Source organism: Pantherophis guttatus, chromosome 1, assembly GCF_059756535.1.
Source record: "Pantherophis guttatus breed Tessera chromosome 1, ASM5975653v1, whole genome shotgun sequence".
Taxonomy (NCBI): domain Eukaryota; kingdom Metazoa; phylum Chordata; class Lepidosauria; order Squamata; family Colubridae; genus Pantherophis; species Pantherophis guttatus.
Genome location: NC_142063.1, coordinates 31,879,549 through 31,891,921, shown reverse-complemented (window position 1 = coordinate 31,891,921; position 12,373 = coordinate 31,879,549). Strand labels below are relative to the sequence as shown.

The following is a 12,373-nucleotide window of genomic DNA, read 5'->3' as shown; positions in this document are numbered from 1 at the left end:
CTATGTTTTTCCTTATATTTTCCTACCTGAATTTGATCCCTACATTTCTCCTTGATAAATTCTATCCTATTAATTTCCATCAACTTCTCAAATCCATCTGGATAATTTTGAATTTTCTTTTTCATTGTTGGCAGTTTTGTGCCAACTGCAAACTTGGTAAGTATCTGCTTCATTCTGCCATCTAAGGCATTACAAAAAATGTTGAACATCACAAGGCTAAGGAACGAGCTCTGTGGCTTTTCACTTAATTCTTCCTTCCAAGTTAAAGTAGAACCATCAACGAGCACCATATTGACATATTCAATCAGTTTTCTAACAGTAGCCTATCCACCTTATTTTACCATTTTATAAAGACTATCATGGAACATTATATCTATGGCAATTTGCTGACAGGCCTGTTGTTTCTCACGTTCTCCTTCCCTTTTCCAAAAATAGCAATGACATTTGTCTCCCACAGTTTTCTGGGACCTCACAGTCTCAAAGATCAAAGTTCTCAAAGATTTCCAGTTGTTGTGCAATCACCTCAACTTCAGCCGACCCCAGGTGTTCCTTCAACATTGTGGAATCTAATTCATCCAGCCCTGGAGATTTGGAATTCGTTTAAATTAGCTAAGTTCTCTCTGACCTTATCTTAAGCTGTAGTTCCCTCCTCACATAGTGGCAAAATCACAATCAACTACATCTCCATTTTCTTTCTGAAAAAAACAAATGCAAAATATGAGATTGCCAGTTCTGCCTTAGTGCATCCTATTTGGCTACTCAGCTACCAACTACCAACCTCTATGGACCTTTCTTCAGTTATCCATTTATTTTTACCGTACCCAAAGTATTCTTTTTTGGATATGCTTGGTATCTTCTGGAACCCTCAGCTCATTCTACTGTGTTTACCTGAAAATAAGACCGTCTTATATTTTTGTTTTGAACCCTGAAATAAGTGTTTGGCCTTATTGCCATGTGCTCAAAAGCCCAATTGGGCTTATTATCAGGGGATGTCTTATTTTGGGGGAAACAGGGTATAGTTTCAGGAGACAGCATTGTATTCTTTTATTATGTTCTCCTTTCATTGTCCATACATGCCCTGTTTCCCCTTCATCATTCAGAGGGCTCTGAACATATCCATGAAGGCCTCTTTAGAATTGTTCCATTTTGCCTTCTTTGGGGAACAAGGACAATCTGACGATAAGTGGGTTACTGGAGCAAACCATACATAGATAAGATGACCTGGAATTGATAGAATGTATGTAAAGAAATAAAAATGGAGCAACACCATCCTTGCAAGGTCTCATGGGATATTCTTTTATTATGATAAAAGCCAGAGAGTAAAATTGTAAATATGCTGAGCCTCCAATATTAATTAGAGAGTTGGATTCTATACTACAGCTGTCTTATTTTATACCATGACACCTGTACAAAGGTCAGGAGTAATAACATGTTTGGTTTGACAGCCTTCCCCTTCCAAAGTAAGGAACCACACTTAAGTTCCATTTTTTCCCCAGTTATCCTGATCTTCACAAAAGTACAGATAGTAATCTGTAAATTACATGGAATAAAGAAACTTTGTCCAGTTGCAATTGTAGGAAAGGGTTCTAATTCAATGATAGCAAGCATAAAGAACTTCTGAAGCTCAGTCCTCAGGTATGGCATGAAACCCTGCGGATGTTGCTAATCTATTTAAACATTAGAAAGTAATAAAGACCAATGGCCTGATCACCCATGTTCTGCTGGGCAGTCTGATTCTCCCATTCAAACATGTGATTTCAAAAGATGAACAAAGAAACAATACCAAGACTTAAACTTTAAAAGCACAAAATATTTTATTAAAAATGTACATATCTTACAATAATGTGGCTGGCAACATTTCTGCACCAAAAGTTAGTGTGTTCCATTATTTTCAGACAAATATCTGTCAACATCCTCTCCCCAAAATGCCTGTATGCATGAATAAGCCTGCACATTTCAAAATGTGTCTGCCCCAGAAGAGTCTGAACTCCCATGAACTGAACTGAAACTCAGAGTTTTGTCCTCTATATCAGCAGATGGCACCTTCACTGATACTTTACCTGGTGCAGGAAGGGGGCTTAAATGGGGTGTGACCTCTGTCCCTGAAACAGAAAGAACATTTAGTCATTTGCAGGTCAAGTCGCCCAGCTACAAACTGAAAAATGTCATCTGACTGTACTGTCTTCATTTTAGAAAACACTAAGCTCCTGAATGCTTGTCCACTGCCAAAAAATCATGAGACTATTTTGCAGAGGGAACTAAAATCGTGATTCAGATTTTCCTAGATACATTAACATCTGGTAGCAGTGTACAATATTAATAACACTTCAAATGGCTATTTTTTTCTTCTAAAAAGTAGGAAAATCTTTCCAAATACAAAACTGAAAATATTAGATGGTTTAAATTCAGTAATGTAGATTATTAACATAATTACTATAATAGCTAAAACTGAGACAAAGACTTATTTACAGACTGTATCTTGGCAGCTTTATTCAGCCAATGAATTTTTATTTTTTCAGTCTGTTAAAATAATGGTTTCCAATTATGTTCCAGTCTGCAAATTTAAACCACAGATTTCAGGAACAATGTAGGAATGAATACATGTTTAAAGTTTATTTAATAGCCTTTTGGCCTTAATACTGGCTACACAAGAACAATTTTACCACTGTACTGAAAACAGATCATTTTCTCTCTCTTTTTTTGGCTCAATATAGCAGATGCTTAGCTAACTTTGTCTGAAACTGTACCTAGAAGTAAACACAGAGCAGGAAATCATTGTTATACTATGACATCCAATGATTGGATGTAAGCTTGGCTAATACAAGGCTCATGGTTGTAGATTATATTTAGGAACCTGAAAATGTGGGTTGTGTTCCAGGATCAGGCTTTGGATTGGTTTGCATTATTTTCAAGGCAAGCAAAATTATAATCTTCCTTTCTCTGCAAATTACATTTTCTCTTCAATTCTAAAGGATTGAAAACTCTTTCCTCTTTCCTCACTTAATTAACTAGCATGACTATGCAATGGCAGAAGATTTATGTAATCTGTTCCAAGTTGTGCCTCAGAGACTAATAATTAGCTGATCAAAACTGACATGAAAGCTTTTCTTTCAATGTTGTATTCCAGAGGATGGGTGTTAGTTTCTGAAGTCTTCACCTGGACTGCCCATAATAGGGCCTGGTGGCTCAGCAGACTAATAGCATTGTGATTAACACCAGCTGTCTGCAATTACTGTAAGTCTGAATCTCACCAGCCTCAAGGTTCAAGGTTGACTCAGCCTTCCATCCTTTCTAAGGTAGGTAAATTGAGGATCCAGTTTGTGGGAGCAATAAGCTGACTTTGTATAAATATACAAAAGTATGAAGGCTATTGCTTAACGCCTTGTAAGCCGCCCTGAGTCTCTGGAGAAGGGCGGCATATAAATCAAATTTTAAAAAAAATGCCTCCAAAAGATCTACCTCCAGCCAATCTTGTTGAGAGTTAAAAGTCTCAAAAAAGCCAAGTTCTTTATTACACATTGGGGTGCTATTCTGCATCCTATTCTCATGTAAAATATTAGAACAGCATGGGTCAATCTTTTATTTTTGCTATTGAGGGATACTGTCATCTCGGGCATAATCTGCTGGATGTAACACGGTGTGTATAACTGAAGGAAGTTAAAACATCTCTCTTCAAGCCTCCTTGCTTCTCTTTCATAGACTTCTATTTTCTCCTCATTCTCATTTTGACACAAGTTGCAGAAAAGGAACAGCTTTTATCATCAGTCATTCAACTGTTTTCTTCTAGAGAACTTGTGTTTCCCCGAAAATAAGACCTTGTCTTATATTTTTTTGAACCCTGAAATAAGCACTTGGCCTTATTTTCGGGGAGGTCTTATTATTTTGGGGCGTGTGAAGCAAGATGGGGCTCCTTTTGCCATCTTACCTGATTTCCAGCTCTGCGTTTAAATATTTTTGGGGAGGGCTTATTTTTTTGGGGAAGCTTATTTTAGTGCATGCTCTCAAAAGCCCGATTGGGTTTATTATCAGGGGATGTCTTATTTTTGGGGAAGCAGGGTAGACTGTGGATTGCATACTGCCACCAGACATACGTAGTGAGTTTACATGCAAATGAATACCAACATGATCAAGAGCCTTGGTACTACAGTGGTTTAAAGCACCCTGTTATTAACACAGCTGCCTGCAAATTACTGCTGGTTCGAATCTCTCCAAGGCTCAAGGTTGATTCAGCCTTCCATCCTTTCTAAGGTAGGTTAAATGAGGACCCAGTTTGTGGGGGCAATAAGCTGACTTTGTATAAAATATACAAAAGTATGAAGGCTATTGCTGAATGCACTGTAAGCCGCCCTGAGTCTCCGGAGAAGGGCGGCATATAAATCAAATTAAAAAAAAAAAAAACTTTTTTCCTAATATTTTGAAAAGAGCAGAGGTTGAGACAAAAAATGTTTATGTTTCCAGGGTCAATATTACACATTAAATGTTTCTTTTCAGCAATATTAATATACCACAAAGAGCTCCCACTGCTTTTCAATACTGTGAAATCTGTGCAATGGTCTCACTGTGCAAGGAACCAAATTCCACTGGATGTACATTATATGATTTTACTATGCAAACTATACAAAAGATGTATAGATTTCCATCACATGTACGGTATCACAAAACAGATATAAGTTACATCAATGATGTATTCTCTGATTTTTCAAACTACAATGACCCCCCACCCCCCTGGAAGTTTATTAACTTTCACTGCATACATTTTCAGAACAATCATACAAATTTTCTAATTGCAAGAGAATATTGCAATGCTTAAGTGGGCAAATATCTTTATTTCACTGAATATCTACAGCTGTATTCCAAAATCTGATTTATTTCAATGTTCTTTGTGGTTTGTGCCCTTTTCTTTCAAGACTGAGTGACAGATGCTAGATGCTGGTGAAGCCTAAAAGAATATTCAAATGTCATAATGCAAATGCAACTATATGTTTTATAAACATGGTCTTTAAAGCAATGCTGCCAGAAGGGTTAATAAATTGTGTCTATCCTCAATGGCATTCTTTATAGCAATCACCCAGTCTAACAACTTAAAGGCTGTTCATTTAAACAAAAAACAAAAGCTAAGAAAAAAATGCTTATTTGACCGCAAGCAAATATAGAGAGTCCAGCCAGATGTTGAAACTGCTATAAACCATATGTAAGCATTAAGCCTAAAAATTTAAAAACATATTTTATATCGATATATTTTCAAGTGTGGCCTGAGAGTCCTGTGCTTCCTATAAACCTTAGCAAGTCTTTCTCATAGGTAAGGGTAAGCAATATTGAGGTTTAAGAGCCCCATTTGATAATTTGAATGACATTATGGTGTCATGCAATGATGATAGTATTGCCATAAAAAGGATGGGTCCAACAAAAAAAATTGACATAATTAAAATGTAAAGTTCAATAAAATTATACAAAATAAAATATCCTTCTGTTAAAATTGTACACTGATGGCAACTTCTGGAGAGGCATTGAGAGGCTGCATTTGGCTCTACTATGTGTAACTATAGAGGGTATATCTCTACTCAGAAAGAAAATAAGTACCGGTAGGTAAGAGAACATAGGATCCAAGGATATTTGATAACAAAAATGCCTGCTGGATATGAACAGCAGTGAAAAAAACCTTCAAATCTTAGTGGAGTTAACTCATCACACTATTGTATTACTTTGACTCTGGTTTAATAAGCTAGGTGAATCTAATCTTGATGACTTGTAAATGTGTTTTGAACAACGATGGTTTGTTGACTAAACTATAATAAAATGTAACCTGGCTTAGCAACATACAGAAAACTGTTAGAGAAGGCACTGATATTAGAGGAAGCATTATTTTAATCTACATTTATATACATCTCAACTTGGCACTCTCTGGATATTTTGGGACCTCAAGTTCTGTTTTGGAACCATCAACCTCCAAGCCAAAGACTGCTTCAGCTCTGAAAGCCCAGAGGTTCAACATAAATTGCTTTAACCCAGTTTGTATTAATTACACCTGCTGCCAGAGCTCCCACTGTGGCAAATCAGACACTTTTCAAACTCAAAATGAAACTAGTACAATATAATGGGTTTGGTCTGAAAATGGTTTCGGTTTGAAGGACGGTAGGCTGCTTCCTCTCAATATTGCCCAAACTTACCTTAGCCATCCTATTTCATTCTTTTAATCTGTCCCGTGCCAACCACTCTTCCTTCCTCTAAATAAATACCTTTACATACAGTAATAAACTTTACTTTTGGTATGCTATATTTTTCAACAATCTAGAACTTTTGAATGGCCCTTTGAAGAAACACATGATTTTAGTTTAGTTTTCTGCTACAGCCCATGAATAAACTACTTGTTCATACTGAGAACATTTTGTCTTACATACACGTTGCTGCTGTATTCTGCCCAACCATTTAATTTTAATGTTACCCTCAATTACCTGTCCTGCTTTCATCTATCACTTGATAAAGTCTTTTGATAAGACTCTTATATGGGGTTGACATTGCTATTCATAAAATCGTCACAGATTTTGGACAATCAGCTAGGTTGGTTAGATGAATCCAAAACTTAAGAGGACAAACATGCAATAAAGATTTATACATATTTTCTCTAAGGTACTGCTTCAGTTGCATTTGAGCAGCACTCGAGGCAAAATGTTCCTTTACTTAATGTTTATATAGATTTTGCATTTTGGGGACTCTGTAATGCTGTTCTTCTTCCAGATTTTACTTTAAAAGAATAAAGAGCAGTTTGGGATGCTTCCTACAGAAGGTTTCCTCAGCTTATTGCTTTTCCAGATATATCTGACTACAATTCTCATCACTCCTCAGACAACATAACCAGTTAAGGATAATGGGAATTAGGGTTAACATATCTCGAAGGCATCAGTTTAGGAAGGATACCTTGAAATCCAGACGAATCCTCCTCCCAGATGTATGAATTCTGCACTGCCACTATTCTGCACTGCCATTGTTTTCTCAAACATGTCCTTCAGATATGTTAGTGTGCATAATATCTCAGCCAACATGGCCATCAAGGTGAATGTCCAGCACATTCAGAACTGACCAAAGTGGGAAGCCTACACTATCACATCTGGAAATGGACACATAATACACCGACATGAAAGCTGCTTTGCCATCAGTATTTACATTTATTTATTTCTTTATTTATTGTATGACACATTCACATCACAGTATTTATACTGACCAACTGGGAAAGAAGATGCATGGAATGCCATACTTTGCCAAATCATCAATTTGATTTGTTTTCTCTTTATCTCTTAGAAATGTTGTTTACACTTTTAGAGATTTTTGAATTGCTTTTCACAGACAAATTGATGAGAAAACTCCATACAATTACAGCATTTTCTTACTGATATTACTATGGACTATTTTTAAATATTTTCCAATCCAACATATAAGAAGCCAGGAGGGGGGAAAATATCACTTTACAGAGTTTGCAACCTAATACAAAAATAAAATGGCTGAAATCGATGAAAAGAACACCTGGAAAAACATATCTAGCAAAATATTCATCTTCCATTAAGAACAGCGCAGAAAAAGTGACTTGTTTCTTCTACTGCCAGGTTCTGACTGCTTGGCTTTGTTGAATATCAACTTCAAAGTTTGAGTGTTGTTGTGTTCAATGTCTTAGTGCCCTCCAATGAGTTTGTTTCAAGCCTGATCCTAAAACATCGAAGTAGACAGCTGCAAACTCCTAACTCAATGCTTTATATGTTTCCAGAAAAGAAGCAAAATTGTTTTGCTCTTTATACAATCATATCCCTGGCTCCTCTTTGTTCTTTTCTCTCTTCCTTTTGCCTGCTTAAAGCACCTGGATTGTATTTATATATACAATTATTTTGTAAAACATATAACTCATTGCTGAGGACATGCTGGCAACGTTTACTGCAGCTCCATATGAACATAGCAACCACTCTATACTGCATTTCCTCAAAAATAAGACAAGGTCTTATAAGAAAATAAGACAGGGTTTTGGAAGCCGCAGAGGAAGCCATCCTCAGTGGTCAGATGGTGGCAGCGGCACAATCTCCCCATGCGAGGCTGCAGCTCCCTTCGCCCTTCGCTGCCTCTCTGCCCCGGCTGCTGAAAGACTCTCTGCCTTGGCTCCCGGAAGACTTGGCAGCAGGCGGCTGGCCCGACCAGTGTCTTCTCCGTTTCCAACGGATTCCAGCCAGGGTTTGGAAGCCGCAAGGGAAGTCATCCTCAATGCTGGATGGGCACAACATGGCAAGAAGAGCTGGGCGGCTGCTCTCTTGCAAGCGTGTCAGGAGTTTACAGGTGAGGGGGATGGATGGATGAATGGATGGATGGGAGGCGGGCGAACACCAAGAACGCTGGGGGGAAAGAGAATGAGAGGCAGCTCCCGATCAGATCATCTGATCCGCGGGTCGCAATTAAGGGGCCAGCTGCCATTAGCTGATGATTACTTGCCATCCTGATAAGGTATAACCCATAAATACATTTACCACTTGAGATGAAAGTTAGAATTAGAAATTACACCATGTTTCCTTACCACAACTAACGTATCTTGCTAGCAACATGATTACAACTAGAATGCCATGATAAAGTTGATTTCATGCAGGAATTTAAAAGGTGAGTAAGAAGCAGGTATAAATGCTTCTGCTTTGTTAGATTACATAGACAAGCATATAGGATGAACTGTTCAGGAAAATACAGATTCTCAAAATCATAGATCGAAGTATCACAATTGGGAGTTCTCTATCTGTTGTAAGATTTATATCAGGCTTAGTTCAGCATGCTTGAGCAAGGGGTTGAAGTAGAACATGGGTGTCAAACTCACGGGTCACATTGCCGTCATGTGACGTTTCGTGACTTTCCCCCTTCGCGGAGCTGGGGTCGGCATGGCCTGTGCATTTGGCACACAGGGTAACAGTTTGAAAGCCCTGGACTAGAAGATCTCCAAGTCCCATCAAAAATTGAATCCAATTTTTTCCTGCAAATTGTAGTAATTTCAAGAATCCTCCAAGTGCACAGAAGTGATATAATTGCAATGTTCTATTTTTGATGTTCTTAAAGGAAATAAATTCCAAAAATAATAAATTGTTTTTTAGAATTGCTAAAAGCCATCTCAAACAAAGAGATTCTGCACTAGGAGGAGAGCAGTGTTAGTCTACAGTGGCAAAAAGCCAGGATGATTTTGGTAGTAACTTTTACTGTCTCAAGTTTTATTAAAATAAATATGCTTTTGTGAGAAGCAACTTCATCAAATGTAGAGAATAGCTAGAATGATGTCAGATTAGAGGTGAAGTGGGAAGAAAACAGGTTGATTATGTAGATGTAAGACAGACTACCAGTTATAATTTATATAACTAATTATTATAAAATATAAACCCACAGAATTTATTGAAAACTTAAGACTTCCAGTATTTGTTAGTGGGACTCTGCACTATCAATCTTGTGATCTTTAGTTTCTGCAACACATATACAAGGATGAGTTTCCACAACTAGAAGCATATTGGTGCCATAATAGTAATACTATCTGGTTTCTCCATAAGTAGACCCAGGCAAATGCCGAGTTTCTAGGACTGTGAATTGACCAATACTTGACACTTTTGATTTTAAAAAGATTGATTGTAATTACAGTTCACATGGCATTTCCAAGGTGAGTATACTAAATTATAGCGCCCATTAAAAATTACCATATTTAGAAAGTTGCTTAGAATTTATCTCTTCTCTTCAGGTTCCATTTAAAACATCTAATGCTCAATGCTCTGTAGCATCTTTTACATTCAATATTGGGAAACTATGCCTTTTGTTCTATACTGAAACAGTTTTTGTTTGTATTTTTAACATTTCTTCACATTGCTTAAGATTCTTATAATAGCACAACTGCAATACCTCATCATGTTCCAGCTGTGATATGCTGGCAAAATCATGAAGACGTGGAATAAAATTCTTCTGAAATATATTAGGCTTCCTGAGGGGTGAGGTATGAATGAAGAAATATTAAGTAGTATTTTAACAGGCAGTAGTAAGATGTTAGTGTTGATTATGCTTGCTGCAGGTAAAGGCAGTTTCTTCTTCTAACTTCTAATTAGTTACTTTTAATTTAATTATTTAATTTTGAATCAGGTATTGATTGGGGGGGTGGTTCTATGTGAATGTGTGTGCATATATATCCTTGTTTATAGTCTCTTCTATGCACACACACACACATTTAAATATATATTTCTGCATACATTCATTTTATTATTCTTACTTGTTTGATACAATCCTTAATAAAATTATTGAAATGAAATATATTAGACTTCCTGAAATTTAAAAAAAGATGGAAGAGCTACAAGGAAATTCAAGAATGATGCTGACTGAACGATGGCATATGTGGACACTCCATAAAATGTTAAAGCACTGTGGTAATTCCATATTAAACACTAACAGTGGAAGCAGTCTTAAGGCCTTCACAGCCACTGCAAGTTTTCAAGTTAACTAGATTGCCAACACAGTAGCCACCTTAACCACTTAATTGCTTTAGTTTAGTTAATTAAGAAGGAATGTTTTTCAAACAGGGCGGCTCTGAATCTTTACATAGAAGTACAGTGTAAACTAGACTTATCCTTTTCACACATCCGTTAGCTGAAGGCTACCACCATTTTACCTTCTACTGTTTTTATAAATCATAAAGAACACTGACAATCCAGCACAATTTTATCTGTTTGGCTGCTCTCCCATGACCTTTAGCAAAACCATTTGCTAATGGAGTAAAGAATGCTAACCAGGACTAGCATCAGGCATATACAAGTAAATCATTATGTATATTCCTAAAGGTTCTCTCTGATTGTGACAACCACAGAATGATGTAGCATTTAAAATGTATCACTGGGTTTCCCCGAAAATAAAACCCTGCCTTATATTTTTTTGAATCCCAAAATAAGTGCTTGGCCTTATTTTCGGGGATGTCTTATTATTTTGGGGAGCGTGGAGCAAGACGGGGCTCCTCTTGCCGTCTTACCTGATTTCCAGCTCTGTCTCCCTAACCCTAACCAGAGAAAATGGCGGGGACCGGCTGCACATGCGTTTAAATATTTTGGGGGAGGGCTTATTTTTGGAAAGGGCTTATTTTCGGCGGGGGGCTTATTTTAGCACATGTGTTCAAAAGCCCGATTGGACTTATTATCAGGGGATGTCTTATTTTAGGGGAAACACTATGAAACTGTGTTGACAAACTAACACTATAGAAAGAATCTTGGAAGCAGTCCTTTTATCTGCATTATCAGCATGGATGAGGGAACCCAACCAGAATGCAGATTTCATCAAGGGGAGTGAATTTGCAAAGAACATCTTATCATTATGAGGAGAACTACTATCCTGAGGCTTTTCCATATATTTCCATGGGATTTTTTTTTTTTAACATTTGAGGAATGACCCAGAAAATAAACAATGAAATGCCACAGATTCTCACTGTGTTTTTCAAAGTTTTCATAAGTAGCATTCAGGCATTTATAAAGATGTTCTTTGAACCACAACAGCCAGTATAGCATAGTGGATAAGGTGTTAGCAGGAAGTCCCAGGTTCGAGTCCTCACTTAAAAATAAAACTTTGGATGAATAGCTCATGCTATTCATGACGTGGTGGCTCAGTGGCTAAAACACTGAGCTTGTCGATTGAAAGGTTGGCAGTTCAGAGTTTCGAATCCAATGGGGTGAGCTCCCGCTACTTGTCCCAGCTTCTGCTAACCTAGCAGTTCGAAAGCACGTAAAAAATGCAAGTAGAAAAATAGGGACCAACTTTGGTGGGAAGGTAAAAGGGTTCCCTGCGCTGTTGGCGTTTAGTCATGCCGGCCACATGACCACGGAAACATTTTCGGACAGTGCTGGCTCTTCGGCTTTGAAACAGAGATGAGCACTGCTCCCTAGAGTTGGGAATAACTAGTACATATGTGCGAGGGAAACATTTACCTTTACCTTTAGACCAACTTATCATATGCAGTTGTTGTGGAAATGCAATCAGAGGAGCCCTTCCCCCTGCCATGTTAAGCCACCTTCTCCAGAAAAAAAAAAGTAAACTATGCAGTTACTGGGTCTTCCTGGAAGCAGAGATTCTCGGGATCCTAATTATACATCATGTAAGAATTCATATAGATATACACACTGCCTGCCTATCTATAGTCATCATTTGTAAGCAGTTTTTCACATGACTTGTATTTATTGAATTATAAAAATCAACCTTATCCCCATTAGATATTCAGCAGTAATCATCACTTAGAGAAGCAAATCCCTTTATTGTTCGATGTCATATATTATTTCGGATAATGTGAAGAAATTAAAGTGTGGTTGTGCACATATGCATATACTTGCTTACAAGTATATTACTGCTTACT

The 12,373-nt window shown here is 37.4% G+C and overlaps 1 protein-coding gene across 22 annotated transcripts in view; it reads right to left on the bottom strand.

Moving 5' to 3' along the window:
• Positions 1–1,789: 1,789 nt before the first annotated feature.
• The window catches only part of KIAA0586 (KIAA0586 ortholog), a 71,218-nt gene continuing 60,634 nt past the window's right edge, over positions 1,790–12,373 (bottom strand). For all 22 annotated transcript variants that reach the window (XM_087895670.1, XM_034433489.2, XM_034433490.2 and 19 more), the window contains one exon: positions 1,790–2,102. In XM_087895670.1, the coding sequence (XP_087751796.1) occupies positions 1,957–2,102 (146 nt within the window). In that variant the 3' untranslated portion in view covers positions 1,790–1,956. The remainder of the gene's footprint in view (positions 2,103–12,373) is intronic.